This window comes from Plectropomus leopardus, chromosome 3 (genome assembly GCF_008729295.1).
Source record: "Plectropomus leopardus isolate mb chromosome 3, YSFRI_Pleo_2.0, whole genome shotgun sequence".
NCBI lineage: Eukaryota > Metazoa > Chordata > Actinopteri > Perciformes > Serranidae > Plectropomus > Plectropomus leopardus.
The window spans coordinates 15,342,026-15,368,819 of NC_056465.1; the positions used below are offsets into that span (position 1 = coordinate 15,342,026).

Sequence of the window (26,794 nt, forward strand, 5' to 3'; positions counted from 1 at the left end):
GCAAAAAACACTATAACAATGCATGTTGAAAAAAATTCCACAAAAGGCAAGGCTATAGTATGGCAAAAATGTCAAAATATGACATGTCCCAAAAACAGCTCAAAACAGCTCAAAACAGCATAAAATACCGTGCAAAGACACGCCATGGAACAGAATTTTGCGAAAACACCCCAAAACACCATAACAATGCATGTTGAAAAAAATTCCACGAAAGGCAAGGTTATAGTATGGCAAAAATGTCAAAATATGACATGTCCAAAAGACAGCTGAAAACACCTAAAAACAGCATAAAATAACGTGCAAAGACACGCCCTTGCACAGAATTTTGCAGAAATGTCGAAAAACACCACAATAATGCATGTTGAACAAATGACCCAAAAGGCAAAGCTATAGTATGGAAAAAAATGTCAAAATATGACATGTCCAAAAAACAGCTGAAAACACCTAAAAACAGCATAAAATAGTGTGAGAAGGCACGCCATGGCACAGAATTTTGCAAAAACAGCCAGAAACACCATAATGATGCAGGTTGTAAAGATGACCCGAAAGGTAAGGCAAAAATGTCAAAATATGACATGTCCCAAAAAAAGCTGAAAACACCTCAAAACAGCATAAAATACCGTGCAAGGAAACACTCTAGCACAGAATTTTGCAAAAACGCCCCAAAACACCATAACAATGCATATTGAAAAAAATGACACGAAAGGCAAGGCTGTAGTATGGCAAAAATGTCCCAAAAACAGCTCAAAACAGCATGAAATAGATTGCAAAGACACGCCATGGCACAGAATTTTGCGAAAAAGGCCACCATAATACTGCATGTTGGGAAAAATGACCTGAAAGGCAAGGCTATACTATGGCAAAAATGTAAAAAAAAAAAAACATGTCCAGAAAACAACTGAAAGCACCTCAAAACAACATAGCAAAAATGGCCAAAAACACCACGATAACGTCAAGGCAAGGCTATAGTATGAAAAAAAGTCAAATTTGATATGACAGGTCCTCAAACTTCAAAACAGCATAAAATAGCATGCAAAAACACCGCATGGCACAGAATTTTGCAAAACTGGCAAAAAAAACAACCTAATAATGCATGTTGAAAAAATGACCCGAAAGGCAAGGCTAGTATGGGAACAAATGTCAAAATATGACATGTCACAAAAAACAGCTGAAAACACCTCAAAACAGCATTAAATAGCGTGCAAAGACACGCAATGTCACTGAATTTTGCAAATACAGCAAAAAAGACAATAATAATGCATGTTGAAAAAAATGACCCAAAAGGCAAGGCTATAGTATGGCAAAAATTTGAAAATATGACATATCCCAAAAACAGCTGAAAACAACTTAAAACAGCATAAAATAGTGTGCAAAGACAATCCCTAGCATAGAATATTGCAAAAACAGCCAAAAAGACCATTATGGTGCATGTTGAAAAAATGACCCGAAAGGCAAGGCTATAGTATGGCAAAATATCAAAATATGACATGTCCCAAAAACAGCTGAAAACAAGTCAAAACAGCATAAAATAACGTGCCAAGACACGTCATAGCAAAGAATGTTGCACAAACAGCCAAATAACCAAAATAATGCATGTAAAAAAAATGAACAAAAATGCAAGGCTATGGTATGGCTAAAAATGTCAAAATATAACATTTCCCAAAAACAGCTGAAAACACCTCAAAACAGCATAAAATACCGTGCAAAGACATGGCATAGCACAGAATTTTGCAAAATGCCAAGACACACCATAGCATAGAATGTTGCAAAACAACTGCAATAACTGTAAAAACACCATACCAGGACATGTCAAAAAAACGACTGAAAATACCGTATTATTATAGCATGGCAAAAAATGTCAAAATGTGACATGCCAGACAAACAGCTGAAATCAACATAATATTGCATGCATACACACACCATAGCATGGAATGTTCCAAAAATGGCCAAAAACAACATAATATAGCATGCCATAGTATAGTATGCCGAAAAATGTCAAAATATGACATGTCTCAGAAACAGTTTCAAACAGCATAAAATAGCATGCCAAGACATGCCATAGCATAGAAAGGTTGAAAACTGGCCAAAAACATTGTAATATAGCATGTCGAAAAAATGACTTAAATGCCATACTATAGTATCGCAAAAATGTCAAAATATGACATGTACCAAAAACACACTGTATTCTGACTTTTTCTGGGTGATTTTGAACGCCATACTATACTATGGCTGCAGTTGAATACCTCTTTTTGCTTCGGAAGGTTCCTAACTGAGTGAGATGAACCGGAAGTACCTGAGCGGCTGCCATGATAAGAGCTGTTTGAATTCTCCTAATATTACAGAAAGGTGTGTCAATGCTTCCTGTATAATCTCCTTTAGCATAGGATACACCAGACCATCCTTTACGAAAGAAAAAGAGAGAATCCGCCCCAACAATTCTTTGAAGTGACGCATGTAATTGGTTGCTATTTGGGAAATCAGCTGTTTCATGACATCACAGATCCACAGTCGGTATGAGCCAAAACAACTTTAAAACACTATCACGTCAACATGGAGCTATTAACAAAGCTGTGTGCTGCATCTTAAGCTTTTATATACACAGGCTCATATATATATATATCTACATACACATCTTAAATTCTCATTTTGTTTGTACTTATTGTATTTTATCATGTTTTGTGTGTATTTAATATTTACTATTGACTGTTCTCTCTAATAGAACTTCTAGCAAAAATATAGACACTAAACATCTGTAGCCTGTAAGATCAGAATCAGCACATTAACACGAGGAGATGTTTAAAGACAACTGATGTTTCCAATTCATCATGTCTGAAACGTAAGAATGATCATATGAACAGTAGTGGATCTAACATGACGTACATATTTCCATATTTATTGGGCTATTTTTGTGAAATCATATGAGGATTCATGACGATAAATATGAGGGAATGGAGGGTGAGTGTGAGCAACTATCTCGTGTGACAACGTTACATTTTACTCCTTTGACTGGGAACCTATATTCCTCTTTATTTTTAATTCTCACCTTGGTAATGATTTAATATTTTTCACCAGGCTTTCCTCAATTAGCCTTTATAACATGCATTAAACAGCGTGGTGAGCACGGAAAAAAAGAAAAGTAGGCCTGATTAAGATAATAATGATAACAATAATAATATTAATAATAAGAAGAAGAATTATAGTCATGATCATAATAGTAATACTCAGAGTTTATGGCGCACGTTAAGATCCATGTTCATGACTAAAATTTTACTCAGTGAGGTCTGGGGATGGGGTAATTCCACTAGTGTCATATGAGACTCATTTTTACTGACCCATTAAGTTGACCTTTCTGCGGATGTTTTCCAGTTTCTGCTCCAGTTTTGCAGGCATGATGGAGACCTTGCAGGCATCAATGACATAGGCCACGCAGTGGATCTTGTCCTTGAGGCCTGGAGACTTCTGATAGCTGCTAGCCTCAGGATGCAGAGGAGCAGAAGGGTTGAACTGAGTCATACAGGTGAAAAAAAAGACAGTTTGAGAGACAAAACTACAATGAACTCAGAGCATCACCATGTGTTTTTTATCTTGCAGAACATTACAAAAAGCTTTACCTGATAAGTGTTTGGCAGATGACCTTTAAGGATGCTGACGATATCGTCCATGTCAAGCCCCGCCCCCGTGTTTTCCTCCAATCCCATAGTATCACACAAGATGATCGGCAGAGGTTTTCCTCCTCGTCCAGCTTTCACTGAGTAGGTGCGAAACTGTCCAGTAAAATGTGCAATATGTTGAGAATTATTAATGACACAAAATTTAATATGTAGACATGACTCACTTTGTCTTTTTCAAAAGCTTGCAGGATTGGCACAGGATACCACAAAGACAGCTGCTGTGCAGTCAGTGCAAGTGCAGTCAGCAGCGTTGTCATAAGTACTTATTATGGTGATACATTATGTTGGTAAAACAGGCTGAGCAAAAAACACCTCTAACTTTTCCTCCAACCCGGTTTTTGGAGCAGATCCCAAGCCAGATTAAAGATCTGTCTCAACAAGTCTAAAGCCATGCTAGCAGCTTTGTGAAGCTGCAAATAGCCACAGCTGTGCTTTACAGGCCCAGTCTGTCGGAATTAGAGTAGTCTGTTGGTGGACAGGAAATATAATGTTCATAATTGTGTCTTCATTGCTTTATACTCACCTTAAAGTAAAACATTATTGTGATTTTGCTAGCTTAGAATGGACCCTTCATATATACATAGTGTGTGGGTCCTCTTCCCAAGATTTTGTCATGTTCCTACAGTAGCCCAGAACAAACAAAGCAAACACTGGCTCTCAAGAGGGCCTTTCATGTTTTTAGGTTACCTGAAGGACACTATATATTCTGGAAACAGAGGGGTGAACGGACAGGTATTTTGTTGTTTGCAATCTACTACCTCACAGCTAGATGCCACCAGATCCTGCATACTGCTCCTTTAACACAAATGCTAATAACAGCATGCTAAAATGCTCACAATGATAATGCTAATGGATATCATCTTAGGATAACCTTAGGATAGCCTTGGTATAGTATTACTAAAATTTGCTAATTAGTGTTAAAAAAGTAGAGCTCAAGCAGATAAGAATGCTATTAGTTGTGCTGATTTATCTTATTTATTAAAATTTCATTGACTTAATATTAGCACTAGAGCAAAGGAGAAATCAATGTCTGAACACAACTCCATGGCCATCCATCCAATAGTTGTTAAGACATTTTACTGAAAAGCACAAATTTGAAACTCTGATGGTGCTAAAGGTAAAATCGGGGGATCACCAAAGTCAGTAGGATTTATCCTCTAGGGAGCATCAATGTTTGTACCAAATTTGTAAAACTTGTGCAAAAAATTTCTGAGATAGTTAAATCTCAATCTCTCGACCTACTGGCTATCAATCTGACTTTGATTTAGCATTTGGGGGCATAAGCCATTTTTTCAGTGGTTCCAGTATAGCCAGTTTATCACTGAGATGTTAGCATGGAGTTAGAGTTGAGAGACATCTGCTATGACTAAACTAAAATCTACATCAAATGCAACTTGTCAATACTACTCAGACTACAAACGGAAACTAAATGCTTCAGATACCAAAATCTTTTCCTTTTGTGACCAAAATGGGGAACCAACCGACCAATAACAACCACTAGCATGGAATTCGTCATATCATCATAGCTGTCAGGGTGTATCATTGTTGGTATTTTTGGCTAAATAGGGAATAAAAAATCAATTGATTGTTGCAGGAGTAGCTTAAAAATGAACCTGTGTGGTGAGGCTGGTGGTAGAGGAGCCAGCGATGGCCTGGTTGCTCACGTGGCCTCTGAATACAGAGTTGATAGAATTGAAGAAACTGGACTTCCCAGCTCCAACTGGTCCAATGAGCAGAACCCGGACCTGGGACACAGAGCTGATTATGGGGCAGTAAAACTTGATGATGTCCATCATCTCTGTCTTCTTCCTGATGAAATAAGAGCAGTATTTAAACATCTTCAATTATAACTTCCTCAGGTCCTTTCTGTATAGCATGACATGGCATGGTGTAGTATACTGTAACATATAAAGAATAGTACAGTATAGTGGTGCCTCGACAAACTTACTCATTGTCCCAAACCACCGGCCTCCATGGCTTCTCAAATTCTGGGATCTCTGTTGAAGAGCAAAATCTGCTTTTACAAAACAATACTTTCTAATGTTTTTCAAATATCATCCAGCCATTCAGTTTTATTTTTGTGATATTTTTAACATTAACAATATGAATAATCAATTAACTTTCTTTCGAAGTTATGAAACATGATCAAGTGATTAAATCTAAAAAGAAAAATAAATCACCCCTCAGACATGTCTATTACTAAGTCTATTAATTAAAAACCACCAAACTGAAATTTTGACATTTATGAGTGAAAGGTTTACAGTACTGTTAATTATTTGTCAATTAATGCTAAATATGCGTCTGGATTACCCAAACTGCAGCTTTGTATGTATTCAGGTCTACTTTTACAGAGCAGTTTGGTTTCCAGTAACTAAATTGGTGGTGTTCATTGTGTTTTTCTTGGCAGAACCTAACGAAAATACAGATAAATAAGAATATCACTGACAGCTTCCCAGTAGGGCTTCCATTGTGTAAAGTGCAACAATCTATTTTTTAGGAAAACAAAAATGTTAAATGCTCTTGTTAAGAGACTCAGTGCTCATGAGGGTTGCCTTATGCCTGAAGATAAAATCTGTTTGAAACGTGCTAAAAATCAATATTTGTTTGTTAGAGAGAACTCACCCTCCACTCCATAGACTTCACACTCAATCAGGTGGAGGTCGTTGCCGTGCATTTCAGCAGCATTGAAGTTGTAATAATTTCCTGGACTGCTATGGACTACAGCTTTGTTGCCATTGACAAGAACCAACGCTTCTCCAAAATATGGACCTGAGGTGTTTACCATTCTGACTGCATTAGCGGGAGTGGTGACTGGATATTTGAGTAGCTTTTCTCCACTGAAGGTGAAAAGAAAGGCCTGGTCATCATACACATACTGTCCTGACTGATTGAACAGTTGTTTGGTGAAGCCTCCAAACACATAACCAGAGGCATTGTAACCCACAGACACCGTCGGGCAGCGGTTGTCACATCGTTGGTGGAAGGCTGGGCCAGTGAAACCATGGATGCTGGCCTTGTACAGCAGCTGGAGTTTGACGCTTCCCAGCTGAGAGCAGATTGTTTTCTGCTGGCTCCTGGTTAGTCTTGAGTCCATGCTAGGTGGTTGTTTGGCTGAAGTTCCTGATACTCAAGAACCTTGAAAGTGTCAGAAATCAAAACAAAAACAGATTTGAGGGGGGTTTAGCAGTGTATATAATTCAAGATCAAATGAGCAGTGGTGTAAACTGGATGTATTTAGTATGATTCAAGTTTCAAGTTGAGATACCGAAACAGTTTTCCCAAGATAGATATTACTGGTATTTGAACCTGGTTTTGGAGCATCAAATGCATCTAATATGTATAATAACCTATATTGTTTGATAGTCGGCAGCACACTGTATTGAGTCTAGTAGTGGAAAAATGTCACTTTTATCATTGCAATAATTGTATTTAGTTCAGTTTAAAGAGTTGTATTCACTGACTACGTACTTCATGCATTTTAGCACTTACATAAGTAAATAAATGCAGTGCACTGCTGATCAAATGCACTTTAGTATGTTCATTAGTAGGGGTGGAGGGGGAAATCAATAGAGCACAGTATTGCAGTATTTTGCATGCCAATATTGTATCAATAAGCTCACGCAGAATCAAATTTTGTATCATAAAAATGTATATTGCAAATGCAACTTAAACTTTTGGTAGCTTACTAGAACAATATAATAAATTGCTTTGTAAGTGTATTAGAGACATTTTGCTGCAATAAAAAATATTGAAGCAAGATGAAGAGGTTGAAAACTATTACATAAAGCACACATTGACTAAGTTATCCTTCAAAGACATAATTAGCAACTGAAAAGTTAGGAAATCATAATAAATTACAATATACTGTATGTTATGGCAATGTTCAATCTATCAAGGAACATTTAACATCGCAGGATTGCTATCATGACGTAAGTATTAAGATGATATTGTATCATGAGACCTCTGATGATTCCTAAACCTACACATTGGTAAAGTATTTGTGGTGGTCAGTTTAGACTTGTTTGTGCATGTACTGAACTCTAATTTATCTTGGAATGTAATATAGGGAGAAATATTTCTTTCTCTCAATATGTATGGCTTTTATTTAGGGCTTTGTTTTTCATTAACAGATGTAGGCACTAATTTAATTATAATGAATTAATTAAATGTTCTTGTGTAAATCATAGTTAAGTTATAATTTCTACCATATAATTGTCACATTTGGTCTTCCATACTGATCACATTCACGTTCTGTTGACTATGAGAGGTGTAACCCAAATCTTCAGAGGCCAAATTTAGTCCCTTGTTTTACCCATAACAAAACACTTGCGTAAATGCAACGGACACACATGTCGTAGTAAAGTAATGTCTGATTAAATGGAAACCGTCATCATTTCACTTTCTACTTATCAGAAACATCCCAAAAACTAGAGAAAAAACAGGACTAAACTCAATATCAATATCAATATATGACAGTCGTCAGCCCTGCAGCATTTAATTAACATCTGGTATGCAAACTGGCATCTCAGCTGTTAAATGTTACCTGAGATTGCAACTGTTCTAGTCGGCAGCAACAACTCCAGAGCTAACTTTGGCTGAAGGTATTTACGACGAATATTTGAGTTCTGTTACCTCCTTCTATGAACAAAATGCAGCTGAGTCACTTCCCAGAGAGATGAAGGTGCACAAAGCATGTATTAGCAGGGCGGAAATACTAGGGTGTCACCTTCAAAATAAAAAAGTAAAGTGCAATTTTCTTCTTCAAAAAAGAAAAAGCGGACTTCTTTTAGTGTGGAATGGATTTTTACGAGTCATGGATACTACTAAAGTCCTATTAGCAATAACAGTTCTTTAAACATGAACAAAGTAAACGTCATAGATGAGCTGGAGTAATGTGGAGTTTTGACAAAAAGCCTTTATTGATTACATGGCTTGCTCTTTCAACAACTGACTAAATTGAAAGACCCTAAAAAGCAAAACTTTTCGGTCTACATCTAAGTTCGGATGAGGAAATAACACCAGAGCCTTACTTTTTATGTCTTCATTGGGGTGTAAGTGATAATCAAACAACAGCTGAGACATTTTGAGCGTCATTCAGAAAGTACCTTTGGTAAATTGCGTATTTAATAGACATGCTCAACCCCTTTTCCTCAAGAAAACTGATGTGTGTTTAGAGAGTGCTTTCTAGGATGTACCCATTCAACACCACTATGACTACTTTATTTTATTTTTTTTGGAAGTATTGTTATTATTATTTCGGACTGAGTGCATTTCTTTTTCTTAGACTTTTTTTTTAAACTACAACTGTGGTGTCTTTCTCTCATAGCCATTTTATTAACGGTTTTGTATTCCCAAACTTTTTTGTGTGTGCACTTTTGGTGCAAACATAAACACGCGGATAAATATTTTATTTTGAAAATAATCACTGGAAGTTGAAGTTACATATAGACTGCCTTGACAGACACAACTTTTAAGTTTCGTTTTCCCATGAAACAGATACAATGTACAACAGCAGGACAGTGGTATACACTCAGTTGCCAGTTTATCATCCTCCCATGATATTTTAAGCATTATTTCAAGATGTGTGTTTGCTTGCTTTAAAATAATTACAGAATTAGTTGCAGGTTATATTCTAATTTCAACTTCAAGAGGCATTTTTTAAAAGTTAATCTGAGTAGAAAGTTCAGTTTTTGTTGGTTTGTCTGGGTTTTGTTTTTTGTTATTTTTTTGTTGGTTTTTTTTTGTCTGTTCTGGTCTTTTATTTGTTCTTTTATTTTGTATATTTTTGATTCTGTGCTGTCTGACATGCACCAATAATCCTCAGTTTTACTATCCATCTATGCACTTTGTAATACTATTAAAACACAGAATACCAAATATAATCATTTAATTTAGGAATCATTAAGGGTCTTGAATGATTTTCTTAGTTTCCAAATGCACCATTGCATCCTCTCTGGCCGGCAAAAACTTTAATTGTCATTGAGTGCGTTTACATCTTGAAGCACAAGCTGAATGTACAGAACATGTACCATACTATAATGATAAATGTGATTATATCTGTGAAAGACTTATGAAGGCAATAAGAGCTAGCTCTGAAAAACTGCTTTGTACTTGCTGACTATGACCTCAGCTTCAATCCCCTGAAACAACGAATGATCATGCAAGAGTGAAAAATGCTATAATGCAGTAATGAACACATTTCCATACTTGCAGTAATATCTAATAATGTGTTCACTTGTCACACATGTAATGAAATGTCCTACTAAATGAGCCAACACTGTAATAAAAGTGTTAAATATGTTATATTAAAATTAGTTACATCATTTGAACACTTAATAATGTAGTGATTTTCTACTAATTTAAAGAATTTGCAACCACATCAGAAACAAATTTGCGCCTGAGAGAGACGATCAAAGTGAGGATCAATTCACTGAATTTCTGAATTCAGACACTGGAGGTGCCATACAGTCCCAAGACATATTGAAGGCACTGCATCCTCCAGAATTCAAAGGGGTGCTTGGAGAACTCAGAGGAGGAAGTGCACAGTGAACCTGAACTATGCAGCATCACCTGCTGGTAAACAGATGGATGCATGGATAAATCATTCTGATGGACATTTCATTAGAGCTGGACAAGATATAAACATCTGCTGCTCAAAGTCTTGTTATTCTTTGACATCAGTGGTGCTTAATTGGTCACTAATCTCGTCAAAGTAATTATCTGTGAAGCGAAGGATCTGCATTACGGCGCTGAGCAGCAGGATGTCGCAGCTCTGGTCCAACTCCAGCTCCTCACAGTAGTTCTTTACCGGAACAACACAAGAAACTGGCACTCCAAGCCGTGCGCTGACCTCCTGCATCTAGGTCACAAAAAATGTACAAATTGGTTTGATTACTTGCCATCTCACTCACGTATTATCAGTCATTTTAAAACACATGAGCAATCAAGATTTGATTTACCAGGTAACTTAAGGGCCTATATGTTTCGGATGTGATACCATAGAGTGAAGAGCTCACAGTGAAGATGAACACTCTCGAATTAGAAACACTGTCAGTGAACCAGTGAAGTACACTTCAATCTGTCTGAATTAGATGACACAAACTAATGGAAACAAACCAGACTGAGACTGGCTTGTCAGCTTTCATCTTTTATGTTGACAAACAAATAAAAACATATTACAACCCTACAGTTCAACAACTCCTCTTGCATTTTTTTCTTCTATACCAAATCCTAAAAAAATCCTCACCATTTCCTTGATGTAGCCACTTTTGTAAATGTTTTTCACGTCTTCTTTCACCAAAGGGCAAGCTTCATCTGCTTTGGTTAGTAGGACAATCTGAGGAATCCCTGGAAACATCGGAGCAGGAAGAGACTCTTAAACATCCTGTAGATATGCTTTAGGTATCAGGCTGTGAATCCTAAGATAACACTTCTAAAATACTGCAAAATATTTGTGTTGCATATTAAGTGTCTTTTCTCTGACTTAAGGATAATTGTTAATATAGACCATATCACAGTATGATAAAGAGCTTTCACGTGAAAAATCCCTGCATCACATCAATAAAATGAAAGGCTACTGAACAAATGCAGCCTCAGTTGGTTAGTTTTGTGCCACCTAAAAAAAATCAATGGTGGATGTGATATCTTTTTAGATGGAAAAAAAAATGTTTTGCTACTGTCCAATCCACAGCAGTCTATTGTTTAGCTTCCCTGACTGTAGATTCATTTTTTTTAGAACTAGCAAAGCAACAATGTACATTTGACTAGAATTACAGCATTGTGGTTGTATGCATCTGCGAACCCATTGCACTAACAATTTACATCCATGTCTTTGAAAAAATGGATGCTTCACAGACGTCCCCCAGCACCTCAGATATTTGACAGAAATATCACTGTTTCAAGGTGGGCAACCAAGATTAGTGTCACCAATCACACAAAAAAGTGTTTTTACAGAACATTATGACGCCATAGTGAAAATGACCTTTGAAGTGTTGAGATAAAAAGAGAATAAACTCATAGTACAGAATGCTGAAAAAAGCCACAGTCACCGTAATATGAATTTTTTCGACACACTGTGCTATATTTTGTTGAAAATAAAGTCATTATAAAGTCAAAGTTTTTTATGTTAAAAAAGTCACTGTATATTGTGTCAAAAAGTCAGTTTTGTATGTTGTAGAAAAAAATCTGTAAAGTATATTGAAAACAGGTGAAAAGTGAAGATGAAGCTGTCATCGATATATCCTGTCAGGCATTTGTGTGAAATTTTGTCATACTCAGCGTATTTCTGCCGTTTTATGAAGTCACAGTGACCTTGATGTTTGACCTTGAGAAATTGAGAATTCAGACACATTCTAATAATATTTTAGCGTTGTTACGTGACTAGATTTTGTATTCATTAATTATGCAGCATTTCTCTGTGGATTGTCAGAGGAATGCGGAGTACATGCTATGGGGACTACTGTTCTCCGTACATTGAGAAAATGTTTGAGGACACTCATGCATAAATGTCCTACTTGCAGTTGCTATAAGAAGATGAAACCATCATGGTTTTCAAAAGCTAAACTTGGTGAGCAAAGAACAAACTACAGCTCCTATGAAAAAACTACAAGCTGCCGAGAGTAGCATTAGTAGAAATAAAGCATTTACTACTTGTAAGCTAGTAGTTTACAGAGTTGATCGCTGAAACAATAAATTTTCAACTTCACTACCAACAGTTACAATGGCTATAAACCATTGTCTTGGCCAAAAAAAGTGGTGATTCTTTTTTTTTTTCATAGAAATTCTCTTCCTTTGTAATAATAAAAAAATTACAAACAACAGATCAGAAAAATATGTTGAGATAATCAAATCAGATGGGGCCCCTTGTTGGTCCACAGTGTGTACTATGTTGAGATTCAGAGAGATTGTACATATAACATATATCTTAATTTTAATGAAGTAGGACTCGTTTTCACTGACCCATTAGATTGACCTTTTTGCGGACAGCAGCCAGCTTCTCCTCCAGCTTTGCAGGCATGATGGAAATTTTGCAGGCATCAATGACGTAGGCCACACAATGGATCTTATCATTAAGCCCTGGAGACTTACGATAGCTGTGAGCCTCCGAATGCAGAGGAGCAGAGGGATTGAACTGAGACAGCAGAGGGAAAACAGAGAAACAGTTGGAGTACTTTCAGCCAAATCTATAATTTATACTTTTACTTAATAAAAACCTGTACCTGATAACGGTCTGGCAAATGACCTTTGAGGATGCTGTTGATGTCATCTATGTCAAGCCCCGCCCCTCTGCTTTCCTCCAATCCCATGGTATCACAAAAGATGATTGGCAGAGATTTCCCTTCTCGACCAGCTTTCACTGAGAAGGTGCGAAACTGTCAAAAACAAAGCGGAAAACAAATGAAGTAACAAAATGGGGCAGGATTTTCATTTTGAAATCAATCACAACAAATAGAAATAATTAAGATGCAGGAGCTGACCTGTGTGGTGAGACTGGTGGTAGAGGAGCCAGCAATGGCCTGACTGGTGACGTGGCCTCTGAATACAGAGTTGATTGAATTGAAGAAGCTGGACTTTCCAGCTCCAACTGGTCCAATGAGCAGAACCCGAGCCTGGGACACAGAGCTGATTGTTGGTTTGTACATTTTAATACTCTCCATTAGCTCCTTTTTGTTCCTGTAGAAACAAAAAAATTTAATTTTTCATTCAGTGTAAAAGTGATTTTGTCCTGGTTGTGCTAGAAATATTTTGTGCACATTAATTTACCTCTGTGGTTGTATGGTTAATATATGTCAATTAGTCAAGAAATTGTATAGCACAGTGAGCATGAATTGTATACATTTTGACTGCTTAACATTTGGCACAAAAAGTGAGTCAGTTTAATCAACAATAGTTGGTATAGTTTGTCCAGTCAAGTATAAAAGCATTACATGTCATGGCATGTTGAACACATCCATTTGTGACATACTGTGGTATATTATACTATAGTAAAGCATGATAATAGCATTATGTGAGGGTTGGTCGCTCTGTCTATCTTACTGAGATTCCCAGTTTATACTCCTCCATGGCCTCTCAAGTTCTGTAGTTTCTGTTGAAGAACAAAAACATAAAAACAACAAATGATCAAATTTGATTTAAAAAAAATATCCACCTTCTTCTTGTACAAAACATATCAGAAATATTGTTTTTAATGTTTTTATTACCTGCTGTTTGGGTTGACTTATGCAGATGAAATACTGCAATTATGTAGCCCAATGAAAGTTCAACAATACCACCTGAATTTCAGTGTTAAACTGTAACTGAAAATAGCACTGGTGACATAAGGACGGCCTCAGGGAATGAAGAGAAATACTTGAGGTGGGGTTCAGAAAAGTTAAGGGTTATTTTTTTACTAAAGGGAGGGTGGTCTACAGTTATTTGGACAGCAGGAGGATCTTCAAGCTTTTCTCTGCATTCTTATTCTTTCCTTGTCACATTTAAAGCAAAGAGCTGGCTGAGCTGTGCATATTCTGCATATCCATCTTCAATGAAAACATTGGTTTGTGTCACCTTGCATGTAAAAGTTTACTTCACCTACAGGTACCACAGAATGGCAGCACACGTCATCAAGCTTTAACAAGTTAATGTAATTTGATATTTTTAATGTTGCATTGTTTGAACAGTCATCTGGAGGACACATGTGGCCATGCCGCTCAGACAGTATATATTTTTATGTGATTATGAAACACACATACCATACTACAATGTATGTGACTGATTTCTTACTTTCTGTTATTATTTGGAATCCAGCAGTGGGGAGTCATAAGTATATGCTGCTGCTACTGCACACCTGCTGCATGTACTTGGTTCATTCATGTCAAGGCTGTAAAAAGATTTTTTTGCAGCTCAAAAAAAAAAGACTGCAGCTAGAATATTCACCTTTAATCTATATACACACATATACATATTTACCTTTATGTATATTTAATTTTCACCTATACATAAATGATGTTTTTCACTCACTTTTGAGTTATGTTTTGTTTTTTGTAAAATATGGTATTTTGAGATACTGGAGGGAGGGTTTTGCTGTTTTCAGGGGAGAGTCAAGAAATATTAAGTACTAAGTTGTGAAGGGCCTAACTTTTGTATAAATTGAAATATAATATTAAAATCCCCTTCCTATCCTAGTAGGTAGTGTATACTCCCTAAGACAAATTAGTTATTAGCCAAGTATTTGGTTTTGTCTTTAGAAAAGTATTTGAACAATACTAGACAATGATATGAGGGAATCACATAGTGGCCATAGTTGGTACATGTACATGTAGACAGACACATTAAAATATCATAGAATATACTGCCAAAGCATTAAAAATCCAAATATGGCATTTTATAGTAAACTCACCTTCAACTTGATAGACTTCACATTCAGTCAGGTTGAGGTCGTTGCCGTGCATTTCTGCAGCAGTGAAGTTGTAATAATTTCCTGGACTGCTATAGACTACAGCTTTGCTGCCATTGACAAGAACCAACGCTTCTCCAAAATATGGACCTGAGTTAGCGATCATTCTGACTGCATTAGCGGGAGTGGTGACTGGATATTTGAGTAGCTTTTCTCCACTGAAGGTGAAAAGAAAGGCCTGGTCATCATTCACATAATGTCCAGACTGACTAAACGGTTGTTTGGTGAAGCCTCCAAACACATAACCAGAGGCGTTGTAACCCACAGACACCGTTGGGCAGCGGTTGTCACATCGTTGGTGGAAGGCTGGGCCAGTGAAACCATGGATGCTGGCCTTGTACAGCAGCTGGAGTCTGACGCTTCCCAGCTGAGAGCAGATTGATTTCTGCTGCCTGCTGGTTAGTAAGGAATTCATTGTGGACAGCTGGTCTGCTGAGGTAGCTGTATAGGACACAAAAGAAACACAAATGGATTAAAAATGCAGGATATCTAGACAAATAAAAGCAGATCTATATATCTAGTAAATCATTAAAACTATTGAAAAATCATCATAAAACTACATTTCACAAAAAACAAATACTTTAAAAATCAGGTATAAAAACAATATTTAAACAAAAGCATGACAAACTACACTAAAAAATGAACTCAGAGTTTACTGCCTGCATACATTATTGGACTGGTACTGGGTGGATTAGATGAGACCTTCAGTGATTTTAAATATGAATATTGTGAGTGGTGAACTGCGTTAAAAGCATACACATGTCAAATGATTCACCAGCTTCTATTATCAAATGCATTATGTATTTGAAGACTAACAAATAGTTTTAAGTGTATCAACAGTTAAAACCCCTTTGTGTCAATAATCTTTTTTTAACACGAAATCTCAACATTTTTATTTACCATTTGATTTACCTTTAAAATATGTAAAATACTGACTTAATGTGAATTTCGTATCTTGAATAATAATGCCTAAAATTGTCTTAATTTACTATAGATTGCTCCTCTATTCCGACTAGGATATCGTTATTAGATTCATCTCACCATTTATTGAAAAAATGCAAAACTAAGAGCATATTTTAGCTAGTGTGGCACAGGGTCGGACAGTAATTACAGTTATTTCCTGTCAGACTGAACAAAAAGTTTCCCAGGTTTGATGTTAGGCAGAACAGTAACTTTCGATTTCCTCGCAGACTGACAAAAAAAATGGTTTGCGACAACTTCATTATTAATACAACCACAGCCCCGGGATAAATACTGATAATGATTTTTCCAGCATCGCCCCGATTTTAACATCTCTTCACGGTTTGCCAGTTTCTTTAAACTTCATTTTATTAATAGTAGTTTCCCCCGGGATGAACCGTTAGATCCTTTGGTTAATTCCTGTGGAAAAAAATCCTCTGTCCAGATTAAAATCAAGGCGTGCTCGAGCCCGCTTCGGCGGCCGGATGTTAAACTGTATCAAGTGTGTGGATTGCACAACGCTTTGTTGTACAAAAGTTAACTTGAACTTTGTCACCACCGTGCAACACCCTCTGTCATAAGAATCAACCAAGCCTTAAAAATCCCACTGACACAGGCTTCCATTGGAAATTGACAAAATAGACCCAATAGGCTAAACTTTAAAATAAGTGTTTATGTAATACTAAATGAGTATTTTCAACCTTACCTCCTTATCTTCTATATAATTGAGAATGGTGACAGGTGACGAGCTCCGTGAGCAGATCCAACAATGCCAGGCAGCTGTTTCAGAAACGAAACTTAAAGTGGTACATGCGGATTGGAATAATTTAGCCTTCAAAATAAAACTGGTCTTACTCAGAATAAAGCACTTTACCGTATCCTTAACATGATGTAAAAGTCTGTACTCCTTTTAGTTGCCAGTTTGGGTACAAATGGAAGAGATTTATTTGGGGTTTGGTGAATAAACCCCAGTCAAGTTTCAGGATGGTGCCAATTGTTAATGAGGAAATGCATGTCTCTGGTAAAATTTGATCTTTAGCATAAACGACCCCACCCCCATCTAACTATTCAGAAAGCTATTTGTTCAGAAATTTAATTTACAGTTGCTGCTATTTCCCAGTTTGCAGTTTGAAGTCCTGCAGTCGAAAATCAATCATAGCAAACTAATCAGAAAATGTAGCCTTGTGCTGTGACAGAAATTAAAGGCACACTTTACCCCCACATCAAAAATACAGTTTTTTGTCTTACCTGTAGTCTTATTTACACTCTGAGATTTTTTTCTGCTGCCAGTAGGAGATATCAGCCAGAGATGTCTGCCTTCTCTCTAATATAGTCTAACTGGGTGGCACTAGGCCTGTGGTGCTCAAAGCACCAAGATATACATTTGAAAAAACTCAACAGTAATGTCTCCAGAAAGCATGACTTGGTTACTCAAGATAACCCACGGAACTTGTGAGAAAACTTGTGTGAAATGTCATGTAGGAACTATTCTATAAACGTTATAGCTGGTGGGCTGTGTCGCAGTTGATTCACGCCGGTGGATGTGGTTCAGTATTAAGAAAATAGTTCCTCCATGAAACTGCTTACAACAGTTTGTGGATTATCTTGAGTAAACAGGTCATTATTTTTTGGAAAGAGGCAATGCTGTTGAGATTTTGTCTTTTTCAAATAAAGTTAAATTAGATTCTATAGATAATACAAAACATGTCTCAAAAGTAAGAGCCCATGAGGGAGGCGGTCATAGAGATGTGACAGTCATGACGATGTACGAGGGAATATTGTAGGTTTACATTATAGTATAGTATATTTTAAGAAAGGATGTCCACCTGGACAAGCATCCTGAGACATCTTTCAGAGAGAGAGATGCCAATAAAACCATACAATCTAAAATAAAGTTTTTGAACTTTGTAGTAAATTGGCCTGCCATGGTGTTGGTATTGTGGACAGAATATTGATTTTGCAAGATATTCATTGTGTTGACTGATATTTAAATTTAATATTGATTTAAATCAAATGAATTATGATTTTTGTTTCAAACAAAGGTATTTCTTCCTTCGAAGAAAGGCAGAATATCTGGACAGTATATTAGTAGTGTGACGGATGTGTACCTACAAACACAAGGAGAAAATATTAAGTACGAGAAAACTGGTGAATGCACACCACTGCTACCTGCCACTCAGGAACAATTGTGTTTTTAGTGATGATTTTTGTATGAGACCAGTTGCTCTAGAAATAAGAAATAGATTACACTTAAAAATTAAATATCAAAGACTGATTAAATATTAAATATTAAATATCAAAGACTGATTGAAGACTGATTTTATTCTGATTCATATAAGTATGTTTCATTTAATTTCATTAAAAATCTGGGAGCGTTAAATTTTACATGGTTAAACTAAAAAGCAATTTATGTGACAATACTACATCTCTGACACCACTAGGATTCGCTGAGGTTGAAAATGTTTAAATCCTACACACCAAGTCCCTTCCTTTACATGTGAATGAGGATTTTCTTAAAATGGTTTGAATACATAGTTCAAATGCTCAGAAATATATGTTTAGTCTGTCTTTGGCCCTGTGTGCTGTGGTGTATTGTCTTGGAAAAACAGGTCAGCATACTGCAGGATGTGGTCGACAGCACTAAGCAGAAGCACGTCAGTGTTGTCATCCAGGTCCAGCTCAGACGAGTAGTTTTTCACCGGGACGATGTAAGAGGTGGACATGCCCAACAGATCTCCAGCTTTACCCATCTACAGACACACACACACACACACACACACACACACACACAAAGACGTGACGGTAAGATTTTCACACCATCGGTATGGTTGAGAAACATGCAATGACAAACATAATATAAAAATGACCATCACAAACAGTGTGGTCTGTGAGGAGTGACAGTAGTTTAAGTTATTCTTAGAAGAAGAGGAAACAAAAGTGAAACGCATCTGTTTACTCAAAGTTTCTCATTTTTAAAAATGTAACTGTTGCAAAAATCATAGAATGAAGTCTAAAGACGTTCTGTGATAGCAAACTATGTACTGTACTTTGATTAATCCTTACTACTGCAACAAACTCAAACGTATAAGAATGGCAGGTCGTTGATAACCTGTCCAGTGATCATTTGCTATTGTGACAATATTGTTTGCAAGCCTTTGTTGGTTTGTCATCTGGTAATGTGAACCCAAATAAGCAAAATAATAATGAGCACCAAAGTTAGTTTTCCAACTGTTCCAACATAACTGTGTTGACACAAATTCTGGTACTTCTCAACCTGTACTCTGCATGAGGATTAAACCCTCCGCTGTAATTAAGCTAATGTTTTCTTAGACCCTGAGCAGTCCATACATTTTTTGCTGCTCCACTTTTTACGCCTCTGCGCTGGGTTGTCTGTCTATCTATCTTATTCACAAACGTCACTTGAACTCCACAATGAACTGTTTAGATTTTGGTGGTCCTGGGTCAAGGTCACTGTGACTTTGTCTGTCTCATTCTCATGAATGCAGTATCTTAAGAGCACCTTGAGGGAGATTCCTTGAGTTTGGCAAAGATGTCAACTTTGACTGAATGGATTAAAATTTGGTGGTCAAAGTCACTGTGGCCTCAGAAGACATCTTTTTAGTTATAACTCAAGAATACATACACTAATTATGACAAAATTTCCAACAAATATTTAGTTGGAAATAAAGATAAAGTGATGAAATCTCATATCCAAAAATCTGCAACATCATAATAAAATAATAAAAAAAAACAGTAATAAAAAAAAATTTCTGGCCATAACTGTGTCAAAATCTCAGGAACAGAAGAAGAGATATTTGGTCAGACACATCAGACACTAAATTGGTGCCACTAATCTTGAAACTGTGCCAACTGTGTAGATCTTCTGTGCTTTAGGGGAAAGATGTGTGCCTGTGAAGCATCCATGTTTGCACAGAAACACAGAAATTCTAGATTTATTGTTAAAATGATTTAATAACCCATTTATTTTGTATCCACATTTTAATCTACATAGAAGTGGTGAAAACACAGTTTTGTCTAAGTCACTAAATGAAAAAACATATTGTTAATTGTTGCATTTTTTAATATTTTGAGTGCCGGTAAGTAAGCAACTCAGTCTTCATATGGTTAATTTACACCTACCATGTCACGAATGACACGGCTCTTGTAAACCTGGGTGACATCTTTGGCCGTTTCTGGACAAATCTGGTCAATGTGGGTGAGCAGAGCCACCTGGTGGACACCTAATGGACAGAATACATTGGTGTACTTGAGGTTTTACTGAAATAAAAGTTTTTAATGTTACATCCAAATACTGACAAGTAAGATAACAACAGCGCTTTTGTTTAGTTGATCTCTTAAGATGGTTTCAAGCCCAAAGTTGTTATGCACATTAGTACCTATGTGGTTCAAACCAAAGCAAATTCAACAAAACTAAACAGAGGTCAGTGATATCATAATGCAATATAAATCTGAAAAGAAATTCCAAACAATAAATCTACATGAAGGTAACATTAAGAAGTATAGCTCTTCCACTATGGTTTAAAAAGTCAAGACCCATATTTTTTCAACGAAAGGACTAAATCTGTGCGTAAAAATGTCTGTTTTCTTACCCAGGTCACTGATGTGCTCTCGGAGCCGCTGGAAGGTGGTGCTGAAGAGTTTGGAGTAGGTCACGATTTTAGAGGCATCCACCACAAAGGCCACACAATGGATCTTGTCTTTGAGGCTGGGCCTCTTCACATAGCCTACAGTCTCAGACCTCACTGGCTGATCTGGACGGAACTGGAGGAGAGAAATGAAGATATTAAATAAAAAATAAAAAAAATCTACTAACTTAACTAAATCAGTGCTAACATTTGCAAACTGCAAAGTGTAGCTGAAGCGGACAGGGATGTAATTAGTTTTGCAAGTATTTACACGAATCAAAGTTAAGTTATTTTATTATATAAATTTATATACGTTTGTTTGTTTTGTTTTGTTTTTTCTCTCCATTGTAGTTTTTGTGCGGCATCGTTGCCCAAGACAAATTTCCTTCTGGGGACAGTAAAAGTTTATCTTATCTTATAAGTATTGGAAAAAGGGATTTTTTTTAACTGATGATGTACCAGAAAAAGGTCAGAGGGTCACAAAAGTCATTAGGATACATCCTCTGGGAGCCATGAGGGTCTGTATAAAAGTTTGATCTAATCTATCTGGTGGTCGAGATATTTCAGTCTGGACCAAAGTAGAGGACAAAACAACCAACCAACACACTGACATTCCCATTTTTTTGGGAGCAATGCTGCTAGCAAACTTAAAAAATGCAATATTACAATAGTGATCTCACTCACCTTGTGTCCCTCGGGTACATGACCGTTTATGACAGACAAGATGTCATAAAGGGTCAGTCCAGTCATCTCTCCACCCCCCATCCCACCAATATCACACAGCACCAGTCCAGTAGGGTCTTTTTCCTCCCCACCCTGGATGCTGAAGGACTGCAGCTGACAGACATGAGATGAAAGTTAATGTTATGGATGCCTAAGGCATGGTAGCAGCTTCTGGCTCATTGGAGGTTTGCACCAACTCTGTCTTCTATTGAATAAACCTGAAACATTATTGTTCTCTATTACTATTATGTAGCTTGTCTTGTATGTCTGTGTCTACATTTTAACCTTTTGATTTTTGCTGATCTTCAATAATCGCCTTGAATTCAGCATCATGAAAGTTCATTCTTGACCTGAAAAACATCTGAAATGTGGAGTTTGTCAGCTTCATGACAACCAGACAAATTCCATTCTCTGACAAAGACCATGAGACTGAAAGCATGACAAAAGCTAGGAAGTGGACACTGAGTTAAGATGTCTTTGTCATGTGAAATTTTTAATTTTGCATGAAGTAATGTTCATTTACTCATTTAGGATAAGTGGTAGTGAAGAATGAATGAATGAGATGATGTTTTACAAATAAACGTGAAACTTGCCTTTAAGATAATTGTGGCCAAGGAGAAAAGGCACAATTCTTATTGTATTTTGCAAGTAAATAACTGGCAGCACTTTGACCACAGATGGTCTTTCTCAGTGTCACAGAGCAGTCGGAAAGAGAATGCAGTGATTGGGCATTTTTTTCTTTTTTGTGGGTGAAATCAGTGTCATGTTCAAAAGCCAAATACGGTCCACTCTCCTGTCACTATCGTCCCATTTCCTAAAAAAAAATCAGCTGATATTGTCTATGGGCCCCCCCAAAGAAAATGTCAACAACTGTAGTGATTTCTTTCAGTTGCATGTGATTGCTCCATTTGTACCTTCTTGGTGAAGTTGGTCGAGGAGGAGCCCACCATGGCCCGGTTGGTGACTCTTCCATTAAACACAGACTGAACTGAACTGATGAAGCTGGACTTTCCACAACCAACCGGCCCCAGGAGGAGAACCCGAGCCTGAGTCACCTCCTCACAGCTCGGTCTGTATGAGCTGACGGTCTTCATCAGGCTTGTCCTTTGCCTAGATTACATTTAAGAAACCTGCTGTTCAGAACACTTTAAGTAGAATAAAGGCATGGGAAGAGTGCATTCACCTAAACGGAGTATTAACGAAATAATAATGTGTTCATAGATTTTCTCGTTGCTTTAAATGAGCAGAACTATATTCATTTGATTTCTGTGAACTCAGATAATTGCAAACTTGACTTGAATATCAAAGTTATACTCACTCTTCTGTCCACTCCATGTTTCTCCATTGAAATTCCAGCTGAGCTCCTGTGGAGAGTTTAAGAGCTGATGAGGATTTATGGAATATACAGTTTCCTATGTTTCACCTCTTTCACCCAACCTCTTCTACGTGCACCAGACAAAGGACTTGTCTCTGTACTTGTCTTGTTAGATCTTAGTGCTGCATTGGACACCACTGACCATCACATCTTACGTGTATTACAGATACTGGAACGTTTTATTGGCATTAAAAGAACCACAAAAAGCTAGTTTAAGTCCTATAAATCAGCATGATCCCAGTTTGTACAGGTAATGATAAATTCTGCATGCACACCAAACTTAGTCATGGAGTTCCACAAAGTATTTGTACCAATATAATTCACCTTGTTCATGCGTCCTTTAGGTAATATTCTTTTTTCATATATATGTATATATATAGATAGAGAAATAGATCGATAATCTGATGTTCAAAATGCCAGACATTGGCCCCAATCAGCCAGGCCATTAATCTGTCGACCCCTAGGAAACGCTATAAATTTTGATTGTTACTCAGATGATACCTAATTATATTGATCAATTAACCCAGATGAAACCAATCAGTTAACTAAACTTCAGCAGTGTTGTGCGGATATAAAGACCTGGATGACCTACAATTTTCTGCTACTAAATTCACAAAAAAATGAATTTTTAGTGCTTGACTCTAAACATCTTACCCTGGCCTCTAAGGAATCTCAGCGTAATCTTTGCTCCAGATATGTCCTTTAACTCCCACATAAAACAAACCTTATGCCCTGCATTTTTTAAATCTAATTCAGGTAGGTACTACCTGATAGTACTACTGATAATACTAGCTCAGGTAGGTTTTTCTTTAACGACATGTCTTTCCTGCTGTGTTTGTGGCACTCAAAGCTAAGTGTTTTTAATGAGACACCGTTGCCTTTCCAGCCATATTGGTGCCAATCAAGGGTCATGCAGCTGTCTTTCCCTAACATTAGTTTGTGGCAATCAAAGCCGGTTGTTTTGTTTTTTTAGCAACATGCCTTTCAAGCAGTATTTGTGGAACTCAAAGCCGAGTGTTTTTAGTGATATTCCGCTGTCTTTCTGGCCACATTTGTGCTGCTCAAAGCCTACCTCTCAACCCCTTACGCAAGTCCCCCCATGTGACTAACACTTACCATAATCTTTCCCCAACCATAACATGTAGATCTGTACATGTAAATCTAACCGCTGACCCCCCTCTTACCGCCAACCCCGTCTGCGTCAAGATACAACACAAAAAGCAGCCTCTGGCGTCATTTTGACTTGTGCCCGAATACCAAAGTTATATTAGTAGACATGAGACCATGCTGATCTATCAAGAGTAGGCTTCAGACTCGACTCTTTGTCAAAACATATTAGTTTGAAAAAGCTTTGTTAGGCTGATATATAGACCTAGACTGCTGGTAGACTCCCCCTCCCCACTTCTCCATTTGCAGATATTCATGTTTCATAAAAGCATGATACTAACTTGGCGTCTTTGCAGGCAGCTTTGTGATTTCTCGTCTCAAAAGTTCCACTGGATCGTGGTTGCGACGGCTGCCATGGTCCTGCTTCAAGCCCAGTGCTGCTGTTATTTTTATGAGTGATGTCATTGTTATTACTACTATTATTATATTATACATATACACATTATTGTCATATACATGCTATCATATACTATCATGTATTATTTTATACACATATTATACATATACTATCATTAGTTATTATTATTAGTTTAGTTTTACGCATATTTTTATTAATATTATTTTAGTTATTTTAACTATTATTGTTGCTCTATCTCCCTCCCAAGAAGCTCCCAAGAATATCAGAGGTCAATTTTAAGCATATTGATGTAAAAGAAGGCAATTTCTTTTTTCCTGCCTTGGCTGAGGAGGTTGTGAGGGACAATGGAACAAATTTGAGATTCCTATATCTGTGTTGTTTCCTTTTTGTGTTTTTTTTAGCAGCATGTCCGAACAATGAATAAAAACCACTGGAGTAAATAATCAGTGGCAGCGCAGACCATTGACAATTTTCTTAGTATGGAGCCGTTTAGTAGCTTACCTGGAAATGTAAACAAAGGTTTGTCCTCCCTTTTCTCCGTTGAACTGGCACTTGTAACTTTGCTGAGACAACTTATGGATCCTGCTGATGTGCTGAAAACAGGCTTGGCTGAGGTAGCTGGAGTCGTGGAAGGTTTGGTTTGGAGTCCAAATGTAAAGCCACCCAGACTGATAAGAAAAACAATCACATGCTTGAGAGGGAGAGCATATATAAAATGAAATCTTGGAATCAGCCAAAATGCTGATTTTTGCCAGTATAACAAACTGATTATTGACAGAGTAAACGTACAATGCATCAACCCTAAATTTAAGTATTTCTCATATTTTGCTAAATAAATAAATATTACATACACTGAAAAGCATTGCATTCATGTCTCCATCGGCTGGGGTGACATCAAAATAAGAGTATGCATAATAATTTGTGTTAATGCCACCACAGAAGAAACTTTATCATCACTAAAATTAAGTGGCAAAAATGTGGATATATCTATACTGGTACCTGTTACTGGCCCAATGAGTTGTTATATAATGGCATATTGGATATCAGCAAAACAAATCCAGTATTGGGCATCCCTAATAAATATGCTTACACTACATATTCAGTCCTATGGGCTGTTCCACAGTGCCTTTCAAGTTTTAAAGTTTTTCATTTTCAAATGGTATTAATTTGAAATTTACAGGTTTTAATATTTTCCATGAGTACCATATTTTACTAAAAATATAAAAAATAACCCTCATTTTTTTAATTTCTCACCATTATGGTACTGTGCTGCTTTAAGGAAAAGTAGGCTACCCAAAAGCGTACCCTCACAAAACGTTTTTTTTTTTGAAAATTTCTTTAGATTACACTGTCTATTTTATTCAAAAAAAGAGAGAAAATGACATCATAATGGGTATCTTCCTTTAGGCGGTCAAATATCAGTCTGTCTGCAAACGATTAAGAAAGTCTGTGAATGAGATTTGCCGTCTCCTACACAGTGAAGGGACTAAAATTTACCACAGGTTTCTAAAGTTAATCTAACTATCATCATTTCATATACATTTAATTAAAAGGCTTTTTACAAAAGTGAGTAAAATCGGCAACAACAGTCTTGTAACAGGTTGGCTGGACATTTGGACAAAATAACTATCATCTTAAAAGAACGTCTTCTGTGAAACTAAACTTTGCAAAATCTATCTGCCTTACTTCAATCTGAGTGAAATATTACCCGATTTTTTCTCCTGTTTCCTTCTGCATATTGGCTGCTGCGTGCAAATCCAGACGTGGCGAATAATAACCACACAGTTGGAGAGAGGTGAGTCCGTTTCCGAGGAAAAGAAAGTGAAACCTAAAGACATCGCAGCGCATAGAAAAATGGATGGTGCATTCACGTGCTCCTTGGACAGTCCCATTTCCAGCTTTGAAAAATTGGTCTTCCGACTTCAGTGTTTTGGTGTGCTCGTGAACTCTCTAAAGATTCCTTGTATTCTATTGGCCAGAGCATTTACACAACACGTTGATAACAGTGTAAAGCTTTATATTATTTAAGTGCCCCAGACTGGTTAGTGTAGACCTACCAATATTGCTGATAAATAACTTGTTGGGTCTAATTAATCTAGGTCACTTTACCTGGACAGTAACTGACGGTTACATCATAATAATGCAAACGACATATGTGCATTAGCATTAAATTATAAATTAAATTATATTTATTACTAATTACCAAACATTTAGGCTACCTTTGAATCAAAAGGAGACCGTGCTTTTGCCGTTAGGGCCCCTTGGCTTTGGAATGATCTGCCTGCTCACAGAATTATTATTATTATAATTATTATAATTAATTATTATTATAAGCAACATCAACCTGTTTTAGATGTGCACGTGCTAAATGAATTCGCTAACTTTTCCAAAAATACCGACAACACGTGAATGCAAGATAAGCACAGCAGCTTTATCTGCAGCCTACAGTGCGAGCTTGTG

The 26,794-nt window shown here is 36.9% G+C and overlaps 3 protein-coding genes across 5 annotated transcripts in view; all 3 read right to left on the reverse strand.

Moving 5' to 3' along the window:
• LOC121964977 (interferon-induced protein 44-like) overlaps positions 1-8,367 on the reverse strand; it is a 42,991-nt gene extending 34,624 nt beyond the window's left edge. The window contains exons 1-6 of one of the 2 annotated variants that reach the window (XM_042515156.1): positions 8,304-8,367; positions 6,294-6,806; positions 5,620-5,668; positions 5,285-5,480; positions 3,612-3,764; positions 3,333-3,504 (exon numbers count right to left, since the gene is read on the reverse strand). In XM_042515156.1, the coding sequence (XP_042371090.1) occupies positions 3,333-3,504; positions 3,612-3,764; positions 5,285-5,480; positions 5,620-5,668; positions 6,294-6,765 (1,042 nt within the window). In that variant the 5' untranslated portion in view covers positions 6,766-6,806; positions 8,304-8,367. The other variant, XM_042515150.1, reaches the window with a different exon arrangement.
• A 194-nt stretch (positions 8,368-8,561) lies between these two features.
• On the reverse strand, positions 8,562-18,280 carry LOC121964995 (interferon-induced protein 44-like). Its single transcript, XM_042515167.1, has 8 exons — positions 16,772-18,280; positions 15,049-15,546; positions 13,707-13,755; positions 13,148-13,343; positions 12,890-13,042; positions 12,630-12,801; positions 10,918-11,018; positions 8,562-10,530 (listed from the first exon to the last, which is right to left on the reverse strand). Exons 2-8 carry the CDS (start codon positions 15,518-15,520, stop codon positions 10,336-10,338), a joined length of 1,338 nt encoding a protein of 445 aa, XP_042371101.1. The 5' UTR covers positions 15,521-15,546; positions 16,772-18,280; the 3' UTR covers positions 8,562-10,335.
• An 89-nt stretch (positions 18,281-18,369) lies between these two features.
• Positions 18,370-26,161, reverse strand: ifi44g (interferon induced protein 44g). 2 transcript variants are annotated; one of them, XM_042515175.1, is made up of 9 exons: positions 26,043-26,161; positions 24,836-25,002; positions 24,258-24,356; positions 22,753-22,798; positions 22,349-22,544; positions 21,396-21,548; positions 20,676-20,847; positions 20,206-20,306; positions 18,370-18,815 (listed from the first exon to the last, which is right to left on the reverse strand). In XM_042515175.1, the coding sequence occupies exons 1-9, from the start codon at positions 26,069-26,071 to the stop codon at positions 18,624-18,626; spliced, it is 1,155 nt and encodes a 384-aa protein (XP_042371109.1). In that variant the 5' UTR covers positions 26,072-26,161; the 3' UTR covers positions 18,370-18,623. The 2 variants fall into 2 exon arrangements, with proteins under 2 accessions (XP_042371109.1, XP_042371117.1); XM_042515183.1 differs by lacking the exon at positions 24,258-24,356.
• Positions 26,162-26,794: the final 633 nt, after the last annotated feature.